General features: G+C 54.0%; 6 protein-coding genes across 6 annotated transcripts; 2 read left to right on the forward strand and 4 right to left on the reverse strand.

Annotated features, from left to right (window-relative positions):
- Nucleotides 1-252: 252 nt before the first annotated feature.
- On the reverse strand, nt 253-3,184 carry CABS01_09680 (TBC domain-containing protein; the record flags this gene model as incomplete). Its single annotated transcript, XM_060543037.1, has 2 exons — nt 253-600; nt 653-3,184. 2 exons carry the CDS (start codon nt 3,182-3,184, stop codon nt 253-255), a joined length of 2,880 nt encoding a protein of 959 aa, XP_060400253.1.
- A 4,951-nt stretch (nt 3,185-8,135) lies between these two features.
- Nucleotides 8,136-10,744, reverse strand: CABS01_09681 (DIL domain-containing protein; the record flags this gene model as incomplete). The annotated part of the gene is made up of 4 exons (XM_060543038.1): nt 8,136-9,632; nt 9,683-10,081; nt 10,135-10,511; nt 10,603-10,744. The coding sequence occupies 4 exons, from the start codon at nt 10,742-10,744 to the stop codon at nt 8,136-8,138; spliced, it is 2,415 nt and encodes an 804-aa protein (XP_060400254.1).
- Nucleotides 10,745-11,867: 1,123 nt separating this feature from the next.
- CABS01_09682 (allantoicase) lies at nt 11,868-13,031 on the reverse strand (the record flags this gene model as incomplete). The annotated part of the gene is made up of 2 exons (XM_060543039.1): nt 11,868-12,838; nt 12,938-13,031. 2 exons carry the CDS (start codon nt 13,029-13,031, stop codon nt 11,868-11,870), a joined length of 1,065 nt encoding a protein of 354 aa, XP_060400255.1.
- A 931-nt stretch (nt 13,032-13,962) lies between these two features.
- On the forward strand, nt 13,963-14,534 carry CABS01_09683 (uncharacterized protein; the record flags this gene model as incomplete). Its single annotated transcript, XM_060543040.1, has 2 exons — nt 13,963-14,181; nt 14,373-14,534. 2 exons carry the CDS (start codon nt 13,963-13,965, stop codon nt 14,532-14,534), a joined length of 381 nt encoding a protein of 126 aa, XP_060400256.1.
- An 804-nt stretch (nt 14,535-15,338) lies between these two features.
- Nucleotides 15,339-16,155, forward strand: CABS01_09684 (cytochrome b561; the record flags this gene model as incomplete). Its single annotated transcript, XM_060543041.1, has 2 exons — nt 15,339-15,471; nt 15,551-16,155. 2 exons carry the CDS (start codon nt 15,339-15,341, stop codon nt 16,153-16,155), a joined length of 738 nt encoding a protein of 245 aa, XP_060400257.1.
- Nucleotides 16,156-17,576: 1,421 nt separating this feature from the next.
- On the reverse strand, nt 17,577-18,728 carry CABS01_09685 (chitin synthase export chaperone; the record flags this gene model as incomplete). Its single annotated transcript, XM_060543042.1, has 5 exons — nt 17,577-18,122; nt 18,182-18,275; nt 18,336-18,517; nt 18,608-18,643; nt 18,699-18,728. 5 exons carry the CDS (start codon nt 18,726-18,728, stop codon nt 17,577-17,579), a joined length of 888 nt encoding a protein of 295 aa, XP_060400258.1.
- Nucleotides 18,729-23,131: the final 4,403 nt, after the last annotated feature.

The raw sequence follows: 23,131 nt of genomic DNA on the forward strand, positions 1-23,131 counted from the left end.
CGCAACCCAAGTTGCTTTCTCCAGCATTTCGTTCGTTTCAAGTGCACAAATGAAATCCCCCGTAACAGCAGATACGAGGTTTGCAGTTCATCCCGGGGTATTGGTCGACGACATGCGTCGAAGTCAACATAACCGACTCCATAAACGCCTTGCACGCATATCCATAAATCGAAGGTCGTGGTGTAAAAACAAAGGAAATGTGGGAACGAGCCGGCCGACCAACGCTTAAGTAGGCGGCAGAAACAAGAGTTTCTACTTCCTCTTCTGTCTGGCCTTCCACTCAGCTCGTGTCACCTTCATCAGGATATCCTCATCTTTGACCGGAATCCAAGAGGTCAAAGCCTTCATTGCGTTCTCAAAGTCTGAGTCAAGAAGAACGTCTCGCAGTGCATGAATCAAAGCCGCGCTGGTAGAGTGCAGAATGTCGATGCCGTTCATGGTGACGGGAGATTCAGGGACTTTGGGGGAGTCTGTGGGGTTTTCTCCAAGAAGTAGGAAGACATCCCAAACGCGGAGCTGAGCCGCGAAAGGGATGGATAAGTTGAATAGTGTTAGGTACCATCGGGTACCGTAGGCTGTAGGATCGATGCAGAGCTCAGTCTAGAAACGGTCAGTCTAACGTCATCGGTTGAAAGGCGCGCGGGTGTCTTACCAGCTTCTTGGCGACGTCCTTGCCATCCAGCCACTTGGTTTGAAAGTCGTTCAAAGCTGCCATCAGGCCGTCAAAGCCAGGACTGTACAGCTTCTCTAGGCCCCGTAGTTGCCACATGCGTACGAGCATGACAAAACACTTCTCTTCGTCAAAGTAGCAGAGCAACGTTGCCGCCAACGAAGCCATGCCTTGAACGTAGCCAGTATTCGGGAAATAAAGCGATAACGCGTGCAAGACTCGGAAGAGCAAGCGCTGACCACCTCGATAGCGCTTCCGGAACATGACGTGCCTGCTGATGGTGCGTGGAACGTCCAGGTCGATTTGCACATCGTCCGGCGAGCCTCTGCACTGAAGGCGATGAAAGTCGGTGATGATGGAATCCTCAGACGGGGAGTCCTTGTGAGCTCTGGCGCTGGTTGCCATGAACGAGTACCAGGCAGATGCTCTCCATCGGTCGGGTATGCCTTTCCACGTCCTGTCGATGAGCTTTTGGTTCTTAACATCGAAATCGAATTCCATGCCTTCGCCGTCTTTCCCCTTCTTGACGATCTTGGCCATCTTACGCCACTTTTCAGACCTCTCCCATTCCTTCTTCTTAATGGCATCGGAGATTTTCTCTACCTTCTCTTCGTCGCCCAATGAAAGCGAAAGCATTTCTCCAGCCTCGTCCATCCATCGTCGATCGCGATTGTGTGGGAGCAGGTTTCCTGCTTGTCTGATTGCGGACCGGGTCGACCGACGAGACGCAACCGAAGCCTTGGATCCTTGAGTATTGAGCGATCGAGCGGACACCTTCCTACTGGGTCCTCTGGATGGCAAGCCCAACCCAAAGGCATCTCGCTTTGAAAAGACGTGCTTCCTTCTGGGCGCTGACTGCGACGATCTAGGCTCAGCAGGTGTGCCGTTGCTCTTCTCTGGCTTGCGCGGGCTGATGAAGCCATAACGGTCGATGTCGTATCCCTCGAGGTCTTCCCAGTCTTCAAGACCACCGGCCACCTCATACTCGCTGCGTGTTTCGGGTCGTTGGGAATAAGAACTTCCAGATCTTGGAGTTCCCCAAGCGGGAGGCTGGAGTTCGGCGACGCTGCAGACAGGAGACACGTTAGCGTACTGGTCGGGCAACAATCCGGGCAAAAGGAAACCATACGGATCATTTTCGACATCCTCCGTCGGAGTTTCGGCGGTCGAGTTGAGACGCTCGCCAACATCCGACGGTCGGGCTCCGTCTTCCCACCTGAGGCCTTCGCCGGATTCATAGAGCGATCTCACCTTTCGAGATTCCATCTCCACGTCCGCGGACAAGACGCAGATGCTGGGGGTCGTCATTGTGGCTTGCGAGGCCGACTCTGCAGTCGTCTCTGCCGTCGTTGTGTCAGTCGTGGTCGTCTCTCCCGTCGTTGCTTCGGTTGTAGTTGTGTCGGTGGCGTTCAGGTGGTTCGCGCTGGTCTCAGTGGTGCTGACGGCAGTGGACTGGGGCGGCTCTTCGTATTGAATGTGGAGGATTGGGGCCGATGCAGGGGCATCAGCAGGGGGGGTTGGCGGAGGCGCGTGTGCTTTGTCCGTTTGCGACTGTCCATCCATTGTTCCGTCGGTGGTTTGTGCGGGGAACGCGCGAAGACCACCAAACATGAGACTGCCTCGATTGGAGAAAGACAGAGTTGTTAGGAAGTCATCTTCGAGGAGGTTGTCCGTGGGGATGGACACTGAAATGGGAGAGAAGTAAGAGGCATCCTTGCTCAGGAGTTGGAAGTCTTCGTGGATGTTGACAGGGGAGAAATTAGGCGAGTCATCGGAGGCTGCAAATGAGGACCGCGAATGGGAGATGATTGGCGCCGATGCAGGTGATAGGTCACCCAGACTCTTGTCCCGCAACTCAACGGGAGAATCGACCGATAAGGTGCTGCTAATACTCCCAGATTTCTTTCTTTCTGCAAGCGCAATTTCGACCTGCACATTTTGATAATGATCCATGCTGTCGACCTCTTTGCCGATGCAAGGCGTGGACCAACGACCAGAGATTCGTTTGCTCAGAAGCAATTCATCGACGGAAGTACTTTCGCAAACCGAAGGTGTCACAGGTTGTTCCGTTTGTTGCACAATAATCGTGTCGGCCTCCAGAGCAGCAATCTTGGCGCATGCACGGCTCTCTTCGTCCTCGCAGTCCTCCTCTGCAATAGTCGCTGAAGACGATGCAGTAGGTGCCAGCCCTGAATCTCTCTTCCAATCGTTTACCGTAGTATTGCGGGCCGCAGCGCGGGAACGAAACGCAGGATGCTGGTCGATGGCGGGCGGAGGAGCAACAACGACGGGGCTGGAAGGCGGACTTGAGAAGGTCGATGATGATGCAGAAGTGGAAGTTCGGCGCGTTGAACAGGAGTGAGATCTTTGGGGAAGTCGTGTAAGAATAGGGATGGGAGGCTCTGCCTGGACCGTCTTCTCGTAGCGAAGGGCAATGAGGCTAGCATCGTCCTTGAAAGGTACGAGCGTAGGCCGGGACTTCAAGCGCATACTGGCGAATCTTTGGGGTGCCATAGCGTGATATTTCAGGGTGCTCCGGCCGGGGCGTGTGTGGGTGTAGCTTGGGACCGATCAGACCGTGCTCAACTGCTCAGTAGCAGGCCGAGCCGCGATGTCTAGATGCCGGCGTCGAACTGAAGCAAGATGGAGTGGAAAGGCGGCCAAGGCGGGTGTGGTGACGATATAAGTGGAGGGTGAGTGGCTCACCGTCGAGCGCGCTGAGGGCCGTAAGCTTGGGATTCAGGTGTGCCAAATTAAGACCTGGGGACTAGATGGGCGCTAGCTCGATTGGGCAAACAAGATGAAGAGCCCGAGGTGAGGAATGAGGGCGGGATGCAATGCAATTCCAACAACAACAACCCAAGAGAAGGTTGTTTGAGGCAAATGCAGCAGGACCGTGACGTATTCGTACACATGCGGCGATAGGTGAGGGATGGATGTGTATTCGTAGGAGCAAGCGGGATATGAGGTCGGCGATGACAAGGACGATGCTCGCGAGTTTGGTGTGGTTCTCTGCTGGCGTCGTGTAAGTCAAGTCACTTGAGCGAGTCTGCGTCTGTGCTAGATAGCAAATGACCAGCAAATCCAAGGTAAGACTGAGCAAGAAACAGGTGTTAAAATACTTTCTAATACTACGCCGGAGGTGGAGGAATGCTTGGTAGGGAGGACTGGCTACCTTTATGAGGTGAGTGAGGTCGGTTTGTTGAGATCCGTTGGGTGACGGGAAAGAGTCTCGTCGCGGGGTTTTTGGAGTCGAGCGGGTGCTCAAAGGCGTGTGGTCTATCGGAGGTGCGTCTTGGGAGGATGAATAAACGCTAAGGTAGGTGCAGGCAGGAAAGTTTCTTGAAGCTGAAGAAGGATACGTGAGGCAGTGTGGACATGAAGTGGTGAATGTGCAAAATTCAAGGTCCGGACTCGAGATAGCTGAGAAGGAGGAGGGTATGAATAACTAAGCTGGGGAAAAAGAGAGACAGTAGGGCATCCTTTCTTTTCTCTTCTTTCTTCCACAATTGCTTCCCCCCCGTACCAATGTGCCCCCTCTATTTCCTACACACCCAGCCGTCTTTGCCGCGTTCGTCAGATTGAACAGAAAACGGCATGAGTAACAGGCTCATGACCATCGTTTCTCCAGCCCAGCAGGGTCGGGTTGCAAATGCAGGAAGCGGTGGCAGCGGCGGTGGCAGCAATACATCGCGGTAGTGGCCCGGCACCAGGACCACATTGGAAGTTCAAGTCCAAGTCCACAACACGTTGGAGGCGGTCGGGGGTGGAGAATGCGCTCCTAGCGAGAACAGGGCTTCTCTGTCTCAAAGCACGTAGGTACGTACTCCCAAGTACATTCCTGGAATCGGAATGGTTGGCAACTTGGCAAGTACCTTATCCACTGGGTCTCTATATGCTGGCAGCGTTTCGTCCCAGAAGGGCGATTGTCCCACCATAACACAGTATTTAATTGGACAGACAGAAGCCCTGGGCTGGGCCAGCCCGAGTGGACCCCCCCCCCCCCCCGGCTTCAACATTTGGCAAGTGGGTGTTGTCGTCTGAACTTGTGAGGAAGGGCCGTCCGTCGTCCTTGAACCTCCAGGCGCAAATTGTTTGCCAGTTGTAACCATGGCCTGGGGACGGAATTGGCAGTAAAGTGCAATGTAGCCGGGTACAAACCTCACTTTCATGTGGATGTGCGCATGAGAAACACACAATACTCGCACAAAAGAAATACCGAAGACGACGGGGGGTGAAGCTGTACAAATCTAAGAGAAAGACGTCGTCAGTCAGTCAACCACATCGCCAACAACCCATGTCGCCTTGTACAGCAAACGAGTCTTGATCGGGTCATTGGCCCCAGTTCCCGCCATCTGTCCATGCGTCCCTACCCAAAGGAAGGGAGAGAAAAGACGGGCCGTACGGATACTTCACAAATTCACCCTCGTCGCCAGGCCATTGCCATTGAGTCGGTGAAGCGCTCTATCTTTCTCTTCTTCATCTCTGCAATAGAGACCGCTACTTGGAGTCAGTCAGTCAGTCATTGACGGACCCACGTTGCTGCATGACGAGCTCCGTTCGCATGGCTGGTTTCTTCATGACCGCCAAATCTCAAGTCTCAACGCGACCACAACCACGGCAACCGACGACGGTGCAACATGGATTATCGGGTGGTTGGCCCGTTTGATCTCCCTTCTGCCTGGGAGATACACAGCTACACGCCCATCTCTACTTGGCGACACAAATACGGCCGGCGGAGGCAGTGGTAGATTGCGGCCACACTTGTTCAAGGTGAAGATGGAGCACGAGATTTCCATCTTCCAAAATTTCCAACGTCTGGCTTGGCGGATCATGGCGAAGAGCAACGCATCTCTTGACCTTCCCATCTCGGCTCCTGCATCGCCGGTGGGAGTCGGCCGTCATTAATTGCTCACTGATCTTCGAAAGAGTCTCAATCGATCCACTGGTTCCATGGGCTATCGGAAACATGTCTCTCATGACCTGCCAATTTACGACAAGGAAAATGAAGAGAAGAAGAAATGAGAAGGAACGGGAACGAGGCCTTCCGACGACCAACACCCAATGCAAACAAACGCGCCTCTGCACTTGACCCCGGATTCCCTCCGTTTGCAACCAGGTCTCTTTGTCAGCCTTTGTAGCCTCCCGTAGCGCCAATTCCATCAATCTACGACATGACGATAGCTAAGTACTGGAGTACTGCTCGTCTGGCGGCCAATCCGAGTCGTCCCCATCCCATGGACAGGCTTTCCGTATCCCTTGCTCCCGGGCCCGAGGTAGTCTTCAATTTGAAGCCTGAAGCCGTGCCGCATATCATCGCAAGTAAACACACGATACGGCTAGCTTGAAGTCCTCCCTTGATCGACAGGCACTCTGTTGCGACTTGCGGCTCGTCTGGATCAACACCAAATGCCCTCTGTCTCAGCCTTCCATGTCCTTCAGAAGTTCAGAGACACCGCTAGAGGTCTAAGTAGGACGAGCAGGGGAACCTAGTTGTCTACCTAGTTAACCATAAAAGGTACGTACATGAGCCGGAAAGCTAGTAGCCTCCACGGTTGGCCCAAGCGACGTTTATTGACTTGTTGACTTCCAGTTGCCCTACGTACGATCACGACGACGTATAAGAAACTCCGGGTTCTTCTCCCTTTTCACATTGACCTGAAATCGCGGACGAATACGGATTGGGAAGAGTCTTTGGCGTCATCCATGTCCAAGCCAACCTGAGGGGTTTGAAATGAAATGAGAGTTTCTGAGCATTTCGGTTCTTGTCTTTCCTAGGCTCGCTCAGGCACCTTACCTTACTGTTTTGGGGGATGCAAAGCAAATCGATTCCCAAGAATGCGCAATATCGCTCGAGCTGAGCCTCAAGACTTTCCCCCTCTCATCTCCAATTCCCGGACAAATTACTCCAAAACGCAACGGGATCAAAACATGTCACGCCTTCGTGCCCCGTACAACAATAAACAACAGATCCAGACCTTTCAGAAGCAAACGGAAGCTTCCCGACCGGCTCTATCCATGCGGTTCCCCGGTTCGTCCCACGAAGCACATCTCGACCAGTTGGCAAATCACACAGAGCCAGGCACCCAACAGCGTTTGCGTTCCATCGCTTTTTTCGTCAACTCTTTTGGAGAGCCCGTCTGCCTGCCCGCCCGCTTCCCTCGAGAGGGATAGGTGCAGTGGTCCAGTGTACGGATACTCTGCCAGCCAAGCCCAGCACGGCGCCAGGAACAAAGATCTGACGTGGCACCTCCTAGTCCGCGAGTGACACTTTCCTCGACGAGGCCCAGCCAATGGGTGATTGATTCCAATACCTACTTCACTGATTGGAACGAATGCTAGGTACGATTCTAGTCGGAGGGACCCGAGACATTTGCTACGGACACACAGTACCTACCTCCGAACAACATCTCAATATCCCGCATTGGGTTCGACTTCACCACCTCCCCCTCCCCCTCTCGCCCCTCCCCAATTCGAACTTCAGGGTCCTCCGCACCCCTTCCCTCCCTACCCTAGGCGCTTGCCCCCCCTCCCTTTTCCGTGTCACTGGGTCGTCCCACACATGGCCAACACAAGATGTTCGTTCCAAGGTCCACAGAAGGCCATATAGTGTAATCGTACAGCAGCCAAAAAGTTCTGCCCTGGGTAATCTGTGAGCGCCTCGGTTCTCCATACCACGTCAAGTAGAGGAAGTGAACTTGAACCGCGGCTCTCCATCGTGGATCTCCGTCGTGGATCTCGAAAACAACTCGTGACTCCTTTTGTGTTCCGTCGACGTGGCTCAAGTCAAACTCGGGGGAACCGCTGACTCGGACGAATTATTCGCAGCGCAAAATCCGCGGTGCCTGTATTTATCCCCTCTTCAGTGAAGACCCCTTCTCCATGCTCCCCGCTTTGCCCACGAACAGCGCAAACCTAAGGGTAGAGTGGGGGGTTGCTACCTTCTCCAATGCCATAGAGCTACCTAATATTTGGGGTGGGGGGGGGGGGGGCAGCACAATCCAGTATGAGTCAACGAGAGCGGGAGGAGAACATATGGACCAATTGTCTTGGTAATAGACTGGATATCTCTACTCCCATCGCTGAGCGCTTCTACCTACAGACAGCCCAGCGCGAGCTGTTACTCCGTACCATGACCTCCTCCATTGCATTGAATCCCCGCGTTCTGTGACGCGCTCCTCTCAGGGACTATCACAATATGGCAGTGGACACTATTTGCTTCCCCTTGCATCGTCCGTCTGCCCCCATCGAATCAATCAAACGCTATGCTTATCGGGATATTTTTGCCCTACTTGCTGTCATGTCCTGGAAAAGCTCGGAACTCGTCTGTTCACCAATGCCCCTAATGCTGTGTGGTGTTCTGCGCTGTGGCGCTTGATGGGACAACCCGTTGAACGTCGAATGCTGATTCCCATTACTCATATACTTTATCCGCCCTTGGAAGGCTTGCCTCTCTCTTTCTCTCTCAGACCTCTTCATTCTCCCAGTCCTTCTCACTAAACATCGGGCCCTTCCGCGCGCCGCTAGCTTCGAGCTTCGACAGGAACTCGGGCGGTACCGTGGGGATATATTTGCGTGCCCTCTCTTTGTTGACGCCGCCGAAGCCAGCGCCGTAGGAGACTAGCATATCCGTGACTGATGGCAGAATGAAGGGTAGCATCATAGCCGGGTCCATGAGCAGGTTCTCCGGCGCATCGTCCTCTTCTTCGTCACTCTCGTCAGCTCCTGGTGTCTTTGTCGCCGTCTGGCTTCCAGGCGTTCCCCCTATGCCGCCGTTTGCGGGCTTCGTCTTGATCGGTGTTGACGGTGCGCTGCTCTTGCGATCCTCCTTCCTCCGAACATGCTCTGCCTGGATTGCGTTGAGATACTTGAGAGCGCTCTTAGGCAACCCCTTTTCGCCAACCTCCGGCCTGTAATGAGAAGCCGCATGTATGAGCTGCTGCGGGCTCAACCTCTTCAACTGCTGCAGGGTACCGACCAAGGCCTCGAGGTCGTCGGCGCCTAGTGACGAGAAGCACTGCAGCCATTGAAGCAGCTGGATGACGGGGGCCATGTGCCGCCTCGCAGCGTCTATCGTCGTCTCACCCGAGGACTTTGTCTCACCTCCTTCATAGTGTTCTGGTTGGCGGTTATTGGTCCTAGCCCAGTCCTCCAGCGTTGACACGTTCATGCGGATTTGCATCGCCTTTGTCCGAGCCAAGTACTTTCGGTTGGACATGATGCGGTTGAAGAGCTCAGCCCCCAGCCAGTAGAGAAGTTGAGAGATGATTTGCGCCGTAATAACTGAGTGGATATCATAAAGATCAAGAACAAACAAGGTGGATGAGAGTAGTGAAGTGACGTTGCGCGGAGCAGGCTTCGCCCGTTGCTTTGGGGAGGGGGGTCGGAAGCGCTTCTCCATGGGCTCTTCCTTGACTTGTGCTTTTCGTTTGAAGATCCTCCACTCGTTCTGGAACGCAATGTCTTCGAAGCCTGGGATGGTTTCGTGGTCTAGCATCGCTGCGTCAAGCACCTTGTCCAAGCGCCTCTCGGCGTCCCGCACGATGAGGATGAATATCTCGTTGATGAGCTCGGACAGCTGAGCCTGGAACTCGACCGTGGCCTCCACGAGCCCGGCGTCTTTCTTCAGGTAGTGAAGCAACAAAGTGGCATTCGATATCCAGAAGGCCAGTATCGTCATGTCCCACTGATACTGTTCGACTACGTCGTTGATCTTGTCCATGGCCGAAATCATGAGCTTGGCTAGGAGGTCGGGGCTGGAGTGGTAGTGTGCATATCGTGCGCTTAAGAAAATCATGTTCGCCGGTACAGGCTTTTGTGCCGGTGATCGCTGGGGCGTCATATTCGTAATGATGATGTCGAGAATGCGGTCGAGCTCGTGTTCCTGGAAAACAAACATCTGGTCGTGAAGACAGCGAGACCATTCGAACTCTGGTTGCTCTTCCTCAAGCTCCTCGGAGTTCTGCGCACGTCAACATGTAGACCTTTGAGATGTGCCTGATCGTAGCTTACCTCTGGCTGGTCATCCATGCCAACATTGCCCAAGTCGACCTCAAGATCTCGGGCGCTGTCCATCATCATCCGCCTCCGCAGTTCGTTCTCGGCCATTTCTTCCTCGAACCGATCCTGTGAAAACCCAGGGTTGTAGAAGTCGTCGGTGCCAGCATTTCCAATATTGTAGCCGCTATCATGTAGGTAGAAGGACATGTCGCTGTCGGGAGGGACGAAGTCGAAGGCCGTCCGGCCAGACGACGTCTTTTGTTCGGCCGAAGCACCGTTGTCGAGGAGAGTCTTGGCGATGCTCTTATGCCTATTCGTCATCGCCCACATAAGAGCGCTCCACTGATTTCGGTCTTGCTTGTCGACGTCGGCGCCAGCATCGATGAGCGCTTGCACGACACCCTCGTGGCCCTGGATCCGAGTCAGCGATAGCACTTCCCCCCCTCCGTCATGCGTTAACTCACAAAACAGCTTGCATATATCAGTGGCGGGGTTCCGTCTTCGTCCGGCGCATTAATATCGACATAAGCCTTTGCCTTGCCGCTCACGATGCTGCTGACCCTCTCGACGTCGCCATTGCTGGCAGCCATGTTCAGAGCTCTCTGCAGCGAGTCCTTCTTCTCATCCTCGGACAACTTTTCGTTTGACAGTATTGTTTCTTCGTCGTCGAAGCCGGGCCCAACACGGTGGGCGGCTTGTGCGGCAATCATCTCCATGAGGCGCGCGTCGCTGTTCTTGGGGCCTGCTGTGATGTCGTCGTCATAGGTGCGGTCGTCTAAGCTTAGATCGCCAAAGTTGAGGGGCTTTGCAAGGACAGGCGTGGTCAGGAATTGCGATTGTCCTGTGTGATGTGTCGAGCGGCGTCAGTATGCGATGCTCCCCCTCTTCGTGCTCATGGGCAGTGTGCGGATGACGTGGGAACCTCAACTAACCTTGCCATCCATCATACATCTCCGTCTCTGGAACCAACTCGACGGGACGGCGACTGCGGTCGTTGAGAGACTTGGGCAGGTCGTCTGGCAGTGGGCGTGGCTTCTTGTCGCCGAAACCACCACTAGCGTCCTCGAAGTCCATGGTGGGAGGAGGGGCAACCAGGAGGCCCGGTAGGCATTAATGAGTCGGCCGAGGGTATTGTTTTATGCGGCGCGAGTTTCGAGGTAAGATGCGGGCCGGGTGTTTGTGGGAAACGGCGCACGGGAAGTTTCGTGGCTCCCAAAAAAGCTGTGATGTCGGGCGAGGCCTGTCTCCCAGCACTGGATAAGTAGTTGAAGTAAAGGTAGGTAGTTGAACAGGAACGAAATAGCGCTCGGCGCCGCTACTGTCGTGTGATGTCGAAGTGTTGTTCCGTGTCCAATCCACTTGGTCCAGTTGTGTGTGCTGTGAGCTGTGTGCCCAGTCCCGGACCCAGTCCTGGCCCATAGGAAAGGACTCTCGGTACCCGAGTCCCGCAACGGTCCACGCCAACGGGGCCAAGTTCAGGTAGATGAACGACGGGCGATCGGGCTGTTGATGTCACTAATTGATTACGGCGGGCACCCATCCGTGCCTACCGTGCTACCTCACCTCTCATCCACTGCCTGAACAGCAACGCTCAAGGAAGCTCCCCCGCCTAACTCCAACCAGTGCCAGAGTATGTAGGTACCTTACCTTAGGTGCGTATGGACCGTGCATGCCCTAGCTGTGCAGTGTCACACCAAGCTTCCCCTGACGGAACTTTACCAACTGAAGATCGCTCTCTCCTGTCAAGTTGAGAACCCCTCCTCGGCACCATTACCCTGAGGTAAAACATACATAATATGCCTGCCGTTGGTTTGCTATGTAATGTACTCATCTTCAAGCCTCCATTGCGGTAGAGATGCCTAAGAATAGTAGAAATGCCTTAAGACTGACCCCTTCATCTCTCTTCTGGCCAATGCCCCTAATGATCAGCCAGCACGGCCAAATCACTCAAAGACCGGCTGCATGCACACTCACACACACAGACACGAGGGAGCAAGGTAGGTCCTGGCATCAAGTTTACCCCTTATTCGCTTATTTCAGTTTTTTTTTTTCGAGATTTATTTATCTATCCTCGTCTTTGGTTATGCTTTTGCCTCTTACTTCCCCGCGGCCTATGCTTGCTTCCATGCTTGCAAACCCTGTTCGTAGGATCCAGACACAGATTACGTAGCAAGCTCCTGTTTTCAACACGCAACGTCTATGCTCTCTTGCCAAAGACGCGCAGTCTCTTCACTCCGCCATCCGGAATAATGGTGATCTTGACGTGTGTGAATGCCTTGTCCTTGACGGCGCTGGGGAACTCGTGCTCCGCATCCGGTCCGCACTTGCTAGGCGCCACAATCTCCGTCCAGCCGGCGGCGTCCGCGCCCGGCTCGCCGCTCTCGGTCCACGAGATGGCATCAATCTTTGACTTTTGCGGGAAGTTGCCGCGGAAGTGCGCCGTGTCGACAACGACGTTCTGCAGGTAACCGGGGGCGCCGAGACGGATAATGGTCCAGTCGACGTGGCCCTTGCTGCGCGATCTGGCCGTCTCCCATCCATCTCCCATGTCCTTACCGCGGCCAGGCAGCAGAAGGTTGTCCTTGGTGCCAAAGTGCTGGTCGCTGCAGGAGATGGCGACGCCGCCGTTCTGGGCGGCAGCCAGGTCGAAGATGGCCTCCTTGTCGTCGGGGAAGACGGGCACGGCGTGGCCAAAGAGACGGAATCTGGCAATACCACCATCCGGGTACATGTTCAGGCGGACGTGAGTGTACTGCTTCTGCTTGGGCTCGGCCAGCTTCCATCCGAAGCGCTGCGACGGGCCACACTCTTCGTTGCCGAGAATCGTCTCCCACTGGCCCCTGCCACCCTTCCATGAGACGACCTCGTCGTCGTTGAGGTTGAAGCAGCCCTCAACCGAGATTGAGGGGGCGTGGTTACCAGAGAAGAAGGCGGTGTCGACCTCGACACCCTCGACAGTGCCGGACGCAACACCAAGACGGACAATGACCCAGTCAAAGGGCTCCGTGTTGTGACGCCTGGTCTCCCAGCCGTCGTACCAGGCGCCGGTGTAGACCATCTTTCCCGGTTGCCTGATGGGCGCGGTCGGCGTCAACAAGTTGGTGGCCTCGGCGAACCATTCGTCTGAGAAGGCGAGAATCTTTCCACCCAGGGCAGCAGAGATCAAGTCTGAAGGGAAGGTTCAGTTTCTGTTTCTTTGTCATGACAAGGTTGTCGTATGTGTGTACGAGGTGGCGTGGACGATGAGGCGTCTCACTCATTACTTACCAATGCTGCTTGAGCGGAATGTTGTGTCAATGTCATCTGAGGCGACCCTGGAAGCCTTGACCTGCTCGAGGGTATATTCTTGTTCGCTGGCCATGATGAAGGTTGAAATGCGTGGTATTGAGAGAATTGAAGAGGGGCAGAATACGCCGGGCGCGGGGTCAGAGTTTGACTCAAGATGTGAGTTCTGTGAGGATATCTAGATAGATGGTATCACAACCTGGAGTTTGCAAAATGTAGACTGAGTGAATGGAAGAGGATGAGAGGTGTGGGATGAAAGTGAAAGTGAATGTTTGTCGGATGAGGAGAAGTAAAAGTCTCGCGCAAGAGTCACGGGCTTTGGCCGTTCGGCGCCTCGCCCGCCCCCTTCTCCCATTGTTCTTCAAGCACCCGACTGGACGTGGAATCTACGCCGAGCGGCCAGTTCCGAGGTCGGGCGGCCACAGCTGACGGCCGCATTGGAGGGGTTTGGAGGGGTTGATGGCGGCCGGCGGCCAGCGGGCAGTGACGGCGCGGGGCGCGATAAGCAGAAAAAAGGCGTAATGATTCGATTGAATCAGGTAATTAACGTACCTGCCTTGTGCTAACAGCCAGACGGCGGACCAATCTGCGACTTTACCCGTTTACAGTGACCACAGTGACACACAGGTTTGCTGCTTTTTTCCCCGCAATCCCATCGGCCCAGTTCGAGTGGCACTGAGCGCCCGTGAGTCCAGTGTGACGGTGCGAACCCCGCTATTCGGTCGGCGGGGCGGGACGGGAGGCTCCTGGTAGAATTGGCGCCGAGAAATTGGGGACGATGAGGTACGCGGTGGAAGCCGATATGCGAGCCAAGGCCGGACGGGAGGCTCTGAGATGCTACCATTCGGAAGACTCTCCGATCTTTAGATCCGTGTATAGTTACTGGCAGTCTGTATGTAGAATTATATGTAGGTGGAACCATGCCCCTCTTCCTGTTTTCATGTCATCATGACCCTCTCTCTGCTTCCATCTTTACTTTATGCCAGCGTGTATATGTGTGTGTGTACATGTACTTCAGTGACAGCCTGCAACATGAAAGTCTACAACACTTCAAACATCGATCACCCCGTGACTTTGAGAATCTGATAAGATATGGCATTGACCGCTCCGACAACCATCATCGTCGTCGGCAGGGTCATCCATCACGGGGAGATGCTGCTGCTGTTCGCTCGGGAGGGTGTCGCATATTGCGGCTAGGAACAATCGAGGAAGAGAAGCGACGGAGGGTAAGAGGTACCCCTCGGTCCATCACGTGGGAAGTAACCAGCCTTAGACTACACAAGTAAGGGCAAATGTTGTCGTGAACAAGTAGTTGGTAAGAGAGGTCGCTTGAGGGGTCATCACCGACGGACGACACCAGCACTTCCTTCCACACCTTTCGTGAGATAGATGACACGCACACTACCTGCGGTTCCAGGTTGTCAGGTTGTCTACTGCTATGGGGCCAAGACAAGGCAGTGATTTTCGACGCGAGGTCCAACTCCCGAGCACACCTCGCATAGGTATCATCCTCAGAACTCTCGTCATTGGCAGATGGGAGACCGTTGGACCTACCCGACCCGCCAGAAACTGGGGTTGACCTTTTCTACCTCTTCTTCGCCTCGAGATCGCTGAAAGAGCGTTGTGGTCCTCCATTTGTCCACGGGAGTAACAGTCATCACCCAGACAGAAGCCGAACCTCCGCCCCTTCTGCAGACGAATGCATAGACGACTAAATGGCAACAACAATGCGAGCCGGCCCATGCTGGGGGAAAGCTTGAGAGCAACCGTCCTTAGCGTCTTTTGTGCGCAATGAGGTGGCCATATGCGTGCAGGATGGTGGGTGAGATCGATGTTAGCGGTTGCCTGGTTTGTGCTTCTGGTGCTTATACCAGCACGGTACGTATCCTCACCCCGAATTCTACAGCAACGGACCGGTAGCGGCAGGTTACCGACCTTACCCCACCTCCAACGTTTAGCGCACCGTTCCCTGCAATCACCCCCTGCAACCACTGCTCAATCCGAAATACACGGCCTCCGATAGGTCACAGCTCGAGACAACCTCGCCGTCATCGATGCCGCCATCGACGACTTCTCTGTACCTTTTCCGACCGCCAAAATGCCGTCCCTTCCCTCATCTTCCTTCTCCTCCTTCCAAACCCGGCTCTCCGTAATCACGGCAATTAGGCCATACTTCAACACCGCCCTGTGTGCTTGTCCCAACTTGATCTCTTCATCCTTCCTGACTACAACAATCGCAATTCCTGTCGCGACAATCGAGAATAGATCTGTCGTAGCTTTGCGCCCTCGCTCCTAGAAATACAACGCATTCCCCGAGACCCATTTCCCGAGGCCCTCTTTGTAACTCCCAACAACAAAGACAACCGCGACTACGCCAACGATCATGTCTTCTGCCACAGGACTTCCAGAACCACCCCCACGAGGCGATGGCGATAACGAGTTCGAGCCTCTTCTCGGTCGACCCGGCGACGCCCAGCAAGAACCGGATGAATTCATCGCCAGGAACCTCATTATCGGTATGATGCTTTCCCCCCAGCCACACCCCGTCTCCCTTTGAGGTTTTCCGGGTGGCTGCTGATTTGTCAACCTTCGCAGGCACCGGTATCATCGCCCAATTCGGCGCCGTCATCTTCGTTGCCATGATCTGGGCCGCCGTGCTGACGAAGGACGTAATCCTCTTTTCCGGCCACCCGCTCGCGCAGAGTCTCGCCATCTTCACCCTCACCCAGTCGATCCTCTCGCTGCAGCCGACGCACACTCCCGAGCAGAAGCGCGTCGGCCAGCGCGTTCACGCCGGCCTCAACCTGCTCGCCTTTCTCTTCCTCGTCGCCGGCGTCGGCATCATCGAGTACAATAAGTACCTGCAGGGCCCAGACTCCCACTTCCACTCCGTCCACGGCTACCTCGGCGTCACCGTCTCCATCATCCTCTTGTTGCAGTACATTGTCGGCTTCACAATGTGGGCTACCCCGAAGTTGTACGGAGGCGAGGATACCGCCAAGTCAATTTGGAAGTACCACCGCTGGAGCGGCTACGTCGTTCTTGTGCTTCTCCTCGTGACGGCTGCGACAGCCATTGACACCGGTTTCAACTATAATGTATTGAAGCTGAAGCTCTGGGCTGTCGTTGTAACTTCTCTCTTGATCCTCGTGGGTATCATCCCGCGCGTGCAAAAGCAGAAGCTTGGTTTCTCGTCTTGAATCTGGCGGGAAACGGCTTCATTGGTACTGGCTCGATATGGGTGCCGGTCTTCGCAAGTCACTTTAACCTAGATCAATTCGCCTCAAACAACAAACGAGAAGGGAAGAAAAGGGATACCAGCGAAGCTTATCTGAAGGGAACGGGAAGTTTTGTACTTTGGTTAAAGTCAAGATCGCATAAGCGTCTGCTTTGTAGGGTTGTTTTTTGAGAATTCACACCATGGGATCGAATCGCGTGGGTCTGTCGCTGTCAGGCGTCGTTACTGATCTGTCGAATTATCTCGTAGCGTTTGCAAGTTGCATAGTGATTATTTGATTCTTTACCTAACCTTTGTCTGTTCAACATCGCATGTCTACCCAGACGCAATTGAAAACATTCCCACCGCCTCATCAGAAAGCCCAAGGTTGGCCAGCTACGTGCGGAAGGACTTTGGAGACGTCGATGGTTACTCGGTCCGCATGGGAGCTGAACGTTGAGCAGTACATGACTGCATGACCAACGAGATCGACTTTGCGGACATCACAACAATTTGACCATTGGGGATGATTATTTCTGGCGTTAGCAAAACGTTACAGGCATGTGGCGCGCTTATAACTTATACAGGAATAATCACGATCTTTCAGACAAAAACTTGTAAGTAAACCAATCATCTGTCAATTCCATCATTCGACTTTCATATACATTAGTCGCTCCTCTGGGGTATACTGTCCGCCAATACGTAGAATATCAAAATCACCACGCTGTACAAACAAGACGAGACGTCTCGCGCGTCCATTCATCGTCTCATGCATCTGCGCTTTCAAACATGGAATCCTCTTCCAAAGGTCATAAACATGCCCCAAAGGCATCTCTCCTCTCCTTCTCCGCTGGTTTATACTGCCGAGGCAGCATTTCGTCTCATTACCATCTCAAATCTCTCAGGATTAGGTGAGATTGAAAATTATGAAATATTCAGCATGTGTCTTATCGCATGCCCTCGGTATTCAAAATTCGTGCACGTCGTTCGACCATTTGGGTTGGCCGGTGCTAAAGAGTGTAAAGAAAATATCCAGAGTCGACATGGGTGTCTCCAGGATCGATTATGGGTGCGGCCATATTGTGCATCCTCGTGGACTCCATGCCACTAGCTCAACCTCGCGCATCGTCATCGGTTCGCGGCTGTATGGCCTGGTGGAAGGCGGCTGGCGACCGAATCTTCACAGCGGAAAGACACAGCTGGGCATGGCGCGCCATCGAGGATAAGCGGACTCACTGCTACGGCATGAATGGTGACCCCAGACATGCGGCCTGCCCATCGCTGCTTTGCAAGTAAGCAGCAGCCACATTGTCGCGCGGACTTCGCTGTTCAAGTGCGCGACAAATTGTTTGCGTACGGTCTCATCATACCGTTTTCCCTTTTGATAGTAGAGTGACCTCCTTTCTAGGGGAAGGTGGTTCCGACAGGCATGGGCCAATCATCCTCGGTGATGCTAGACCAGAACACCCAGACTGCCACGACAGCAAGCAGGGTGAACAAGGTCTCGAATAGCGCGCCGTCAATCGCACCATTGGTGCCATTGCAGATGTGAGAGCTCACAACGTAGTTGAAGATCTGACCAATGGCAAAGAGTAGCAAGGCTGCCGTCAGGTAGATCATCGGCCGCATCTCGCCGAGAACCCGAACGACGAGGATAGCTTCGAGAACGAAAAATGCGACAAGGAAAATTAGCGGCGCAAGCTGGTACAGGACGTAGAGAGCAATGTGGCGGTTCGGCGCAGTGTACGAAGAGTCCCAGTAACCCGTCCACTTGAAGCCGGTATCAAGCGTGATGTAAAGCGTACCGCCCAAGAGGATAGTGGCGGAGGCAATGATCAGGCCCATGGACATAGGCGTTCCATCGTCGACGATTTGGTAGCCAACGACCGCGTTGAGCATGAGGATCCAGGTCGATGCAATAATCATACCAAGATGAATTCCAGTGAAAGCCTATACGTCAGTCAGGATAATTGCTCCCACAAAGTTAGAGCCTCAACCGGGAAACTAACTATTCGAACGTTTTCCGCCAATGGAAAGTCTCCAACGGTGAAGATCTCGCATATTTCAATAATGATAAAGCTGACAAGGAACAGTTGCATTTCCCTGTGCATCAAGGTTAGCTTGCCGGTCGTGCGCAATGCTTGAGCGACGTCACGGGCTTACCTCCGACCTACTGCAGCCTTCTTCCGCTCAGACCGCAGCAATAGAAAAAGTGTCACGACAATAGCAAGGGCGGCAATGAGAATTGAGCCGAGATTTCCCAGCTTGCGGCCTCCGCTGAGGGAGATACCCTTCAACACGCATTGGTCCCACGGGCCAGTTTGACTATGGCTGTCGGATAGCACCTGAGGAAGAATCGGTTAGTTTAGGTTGCCGAAGCTCGCGAAAGCTCATCAGATGCACATCGCGAGATGTCGATGAAGAATTCAACATACATTGCAGACGGGTAGTGTTGAGTCTCGGCAGAAGTTCTGTGGACATGGTTAGCACCACGCGGTATGCGACAAGATGGTGGGCACAACTTACAAAAAAGTTGCCAAACTGTGTTGAACCCATGGTGGCTGACGTTTGCGGCGAGACTAACAGCTACGTGCCAATGGGTGTCCCTTTCCTTTGAACGTCAAGTGTTCCCAAATTCAGGTGCTTTTGCAGGCGGCAAGAACAAAGGCGTTGATGTCTCGAGGGCGAGTGGATTCGAACGGCGTAACTAGTATTAGAGTCGCGTTGTTGAGGTGTACATGGAACAGCGAGGCGGCAGAACGGTAACGGTCAGCCGGTAGCTACAAGTCCGATCTGCTCCTCTCGTTCTTAGAGTTGGTTGAGGTTGATGGTTGTTCGCAAAAGTTGGCGAAGGTGAGGAATATGTTGTCGGGTGGCTGGTTGAGCAAGCGGGTCCTGTTTCGCAGCCTCGTATTTCGATCCTTCCCCCGTCGACGCGATGCGACTTTCTTCTCAGCTGATTTCGAGGCAACGGTTGGTTGTCTTGTTGACAGCTAGCTGTTTGTTCCCTCTCGATTCCTCCCTTTGCGGATTATCGGTCCCTCAATACTGCCAGTCGACAAATATACGCAGTGGTCGTTGGATGATGCGATGAGGAAATTGAATTGGTGCCGAAATTTTGGGGGATGCGGTTGCTTTGGGGGCAAGCCTCAAGGTAAGGCAAGACGGCAGCGAGGAAGACGATGGGCAGCAGATGCAGGTAGGTTGCAGCTGGGGGTGCAGGTGGTTTCGCAGGCGCAAAGTGACGGGAAAGGCGTGAGGGACGTCGGGAGGCGGCGCGCAGAGGGCGGTGGGACAATATAAGCCAAGTGAGTAAGGAGTGGAGGCGTTTAGTCCTAGAGAGGTTTCGTGCGGTGCCCTTCGAGTAATAGCGCCGAAGGGTGATTGACGAGGGGGGCTAGGGGAGAGGATTGGCAACTGCCCGGGTACGGAGTACAAAATTTAGTAGTGGAGGTGGGCGGTAGGTACCTTGGCAGGCTGGCAGGAAAGCAGGGAGGAGGGGTGCTAAGGCAGGAACAAGGTACAGGCTGGTACCTGGATATTCATGCCTAAGGTGGGAGAGATAGGTAGCCAGCCTCTCGTGCCTCTCACCTTCTTAGCGAGGCACTGGACTGAGGCAAGGTACCTACCTTGAGGAAGTATCTTTCAAGTATCCGTATTATGGGATTGCTTCCAGGTTCCTGGTGTCGTCCATCGCCTTGGACGCTTCGAGAGCAGCTATCTTAGGTCAATTTAGGTAGCTTGGGGGAAGAGCCTCTCGAACGTTTTCTTCCCTCTCTTGCTCTCACCTTACAATGTGTGAAGCAAACAGGTGCTTTCCATTGCTTCCATGTCACCTTCCATGACTGACGGCAATCTCATGGGATAAGGTAGGTAGCTTTCCCTATTCGTACTGGACACCTGAACTTGAAGCGACAGGGCTGGGCGCATCAAAGAAAACTGAGCCACTGGCCCACCTGGGATGGAGAGGGTTTGAGGCACACGGAACCTCAAGCGTCAAGAGAGTTGACGTACGGAGTATTTCGTAGGAAAAGGCAGGTTTGATTTTCCAGTTTTGCTGCGATGAATTATAGTGTACCTCCCCACCCCCTTGGCCGGTAACGCTAAACCATCTGGCGCTTCCGTGGTGCAGTCGCACGCGCCATGATTGGACGATGCGGCCACTTGGGACGAAAGATTTCCAGGCAGCTCGCGAACAACTGGCGGGTCCTTGGAAGTGTAATTTGGCGACCCCCAGTCCGGTGTGCTCCCACCCTGCTTTCCTTCTTTTCTTTCCTTTCTTTTTTTTGCGATTTCTCTCTGTATCACGGTCGCGCAGCCAATGCTCTTATTCACCGGCCTCTTGCCGCATCTGTACACCTTTACTCACCTATGGTACTTACCGTGTAGGAGTTGAGACAAGGAAGGGAATGAGGCAGCCCTGGGCAGATGAAATCGCGACAAGCATCTGTGAGCACATGTGTCAAAGCCAGGCGCGAACAGGGCGGGTTTCCATTTGCAAAGTCATGGAGAGGATGCTCCAGCTCGTCTGATGTCGCACATGAGATTTGGCAACCACCACGACCTCGCGAGCTCCCGGACGGCCCTTAGTAGTATTAGTGTGGCATCCGTAGATTACACGCAAAGTTGTCATTCTTTTGCGCCTGGCCTGTTTCGGTTAGATGCCATCATGCCAGTGCTGGTGCAAGCAGAACATAATGCGTAGGTCTTCACCAAGCAGCGTTCACCCAACGCTTGTGGGAGAGGAAGACGGAGAAGGGAGACACGGCTGAACAGCACCAGACAAAAGCAAGCGGAATCGTACGTTGCGACATCTCGGGGCCGAATCGCCGAGTACCTATCTCTTCGAATACGTACCGATTCGCAGTACGGTACGTAGTACCTAGGTAGAGTACCTTAGGTAGCCCAAACCAAATGGAAAGAACTGGCTGGGTCTTGGACTCTTGCGCCGCCTTGGTAATAAAGTCGGCAAATTGGCGACTTTCATGCACGATGAGCTGGGAAGCCGCCCTCTGCAACCTCACACCTCCCTTACAACTCTCGCCGCCACGTATCCTTCATTTTCACCCTCCACGGTTGACTTTTACAGATTCTATACTCCGTACCCATATGCAACCTTTTGAGCAATTCCTCCCTCGGTCGTGGCCCACTCCCTCGCCATGCCTGTGCTCCACCATTCACGGCCGTCGCGAACTCCGTGATCGTCACTCACCTGGCCCTTCACCTTGAATCCCTACACCCAACTCCCTGCGCTCCACTCATGATCCAGCCTCGTTGAAGCGTCACGGCGTTGGTTCTGGTCATCTCTGCCTCTTCCTTTCAGTACTCCGTATGCCTACTTCAACTACTCCATACTCCTCACCGAACACGTGCTCTGTTTCGCAGCTACAAACGCACAGCAAGAATCGACCGTACTCCAATGAAAAGGTATTGCACTATACCTCACCGGCCGAGACACTCTAGTATGCTCCCGCCAGAAGCCAGCGTCTAGCCCGAGTCACCAAACCAACCTAGACAGAGGGTACTCGACTTGAGGAGTCGAGGGAGGTGGAGAGCATGATCGAATAGACACGGGTGACGCTGGAATTGACGTCTGTTCCACGCATGAGGCACCCTGAAGCCTGTGCTCTACATTCCTTTGCAACATCGACGCCAACCTGGAGGTCATCGCATGGCATTGCAAGGTGTAAAGTACCCACACAGAGACACCGTGCATCAGTCCACACCAAGCGCATCGTTTATCGTACGCCGTCTCATCAATCAAAGATGCGCCACCACTCACTCAATGCTTACGAGACCCGCGTCCGCCCTAGCACAGACTCAGAACCACGCACTGCGTAGTAGTTACGCATGGTCTACGAATTCTCATCAGTGACCAGAGTCATTGACAACATGTCTCTGCAACCTGGTTATTCGTACCACCGCCCGCAAATATCAAGCTTGACATAGTGAGCTGCTCTGTCCAATACGTGTGGCTCCAATTTCGCTTGTTCCCGACCCGATCCAAATCTTCCACATTGCATCAGGGATTTCGCACGAAGAGGCTGGGGCAGTAGGAAATCTTCTCAGCAGATGAAACTTGATCGCCGGTTCTGGGAGAAGCCATGCAAACGTCTGGCTTTGCGGCCTTCAGTGACAACTGCCGTCTCGCAAACGCTGCCATCCGGCCACCCGTTGCCAACCTGATCCAAAACATGAGGTACCTCAGGTACTTGACCTCCACACGTGTCTGGACTCTGCCGCACGCCTTCAACGTCTACTAGCCAACGGCCGCTGCCCATTGAGAAGCATCCTGAACCGTTTCTGTTGGGCGCTTGAGTAATGATAGGGCCCCCGCGACTGCAGGGAGTCTGAACAAGCGTCGCGAACCCTTCTAAGGTCTTGTCACCTGAACCCGAACTCCAAGAAGAACAAGGACCAAAGATACCTTACACCGGTTGCCGACTCGTCGACTCGTCGGTATTCGTACTAGATGTCCCCGCACATCTTGCCGGGGGAGTAGCCCACCCGCACACACCGCGGCCGGCTCGAACGGAACTCAGCCGGGACAGGAAGGCCGCTAGTCTCCATCTTTGGTGGCTCCCAGCCTCTCAAGTTTGCACTTCTCGGCCAGCTCTTTTTTCAGGTCTTCATCCGCTCAAGTTTGAGCTATCGCAAGGCTTGCAGATAGCCACTTTACATTCAAATGTATGCGAGAAACCAGATACCGCTGATCGACGTGTCTTACCTACCTGTCTATGTACCGCCTATCAGTCTGTCGGTATGAATACTCCCACCTGAATACGGCCCACGATGGCTTAGCCTCAGATCGAGGCTTCGGCTGGCGACAGGTTGGAACAGGGGTTCCCCCGTAGTCTCGACAGCAACCAAGCTAGGTCCAACGCCTTGGCAGGGGCTTAATCTCTACCGTTTGGGTGTAGTGGCCAGTGACGTCGTGTGCATAACAAATCAGCCCCGGG

Source organism: Colletotrichum abscissum (assembly GCF_030869225.1).
Source record: "Colletotrichum abscissum strain IMI 504890 chromosome Unknown Scaffold_23.1, whole genome shotgun sequence".
Taxonomy (NCBI): domain Eukaryota; kingdom Fungi; phylum Ascomycota; class Sordariomycetes; order Glomerellales; family Glomerellaceae; genus Colletotrichum; species Colletotrichum abscissum.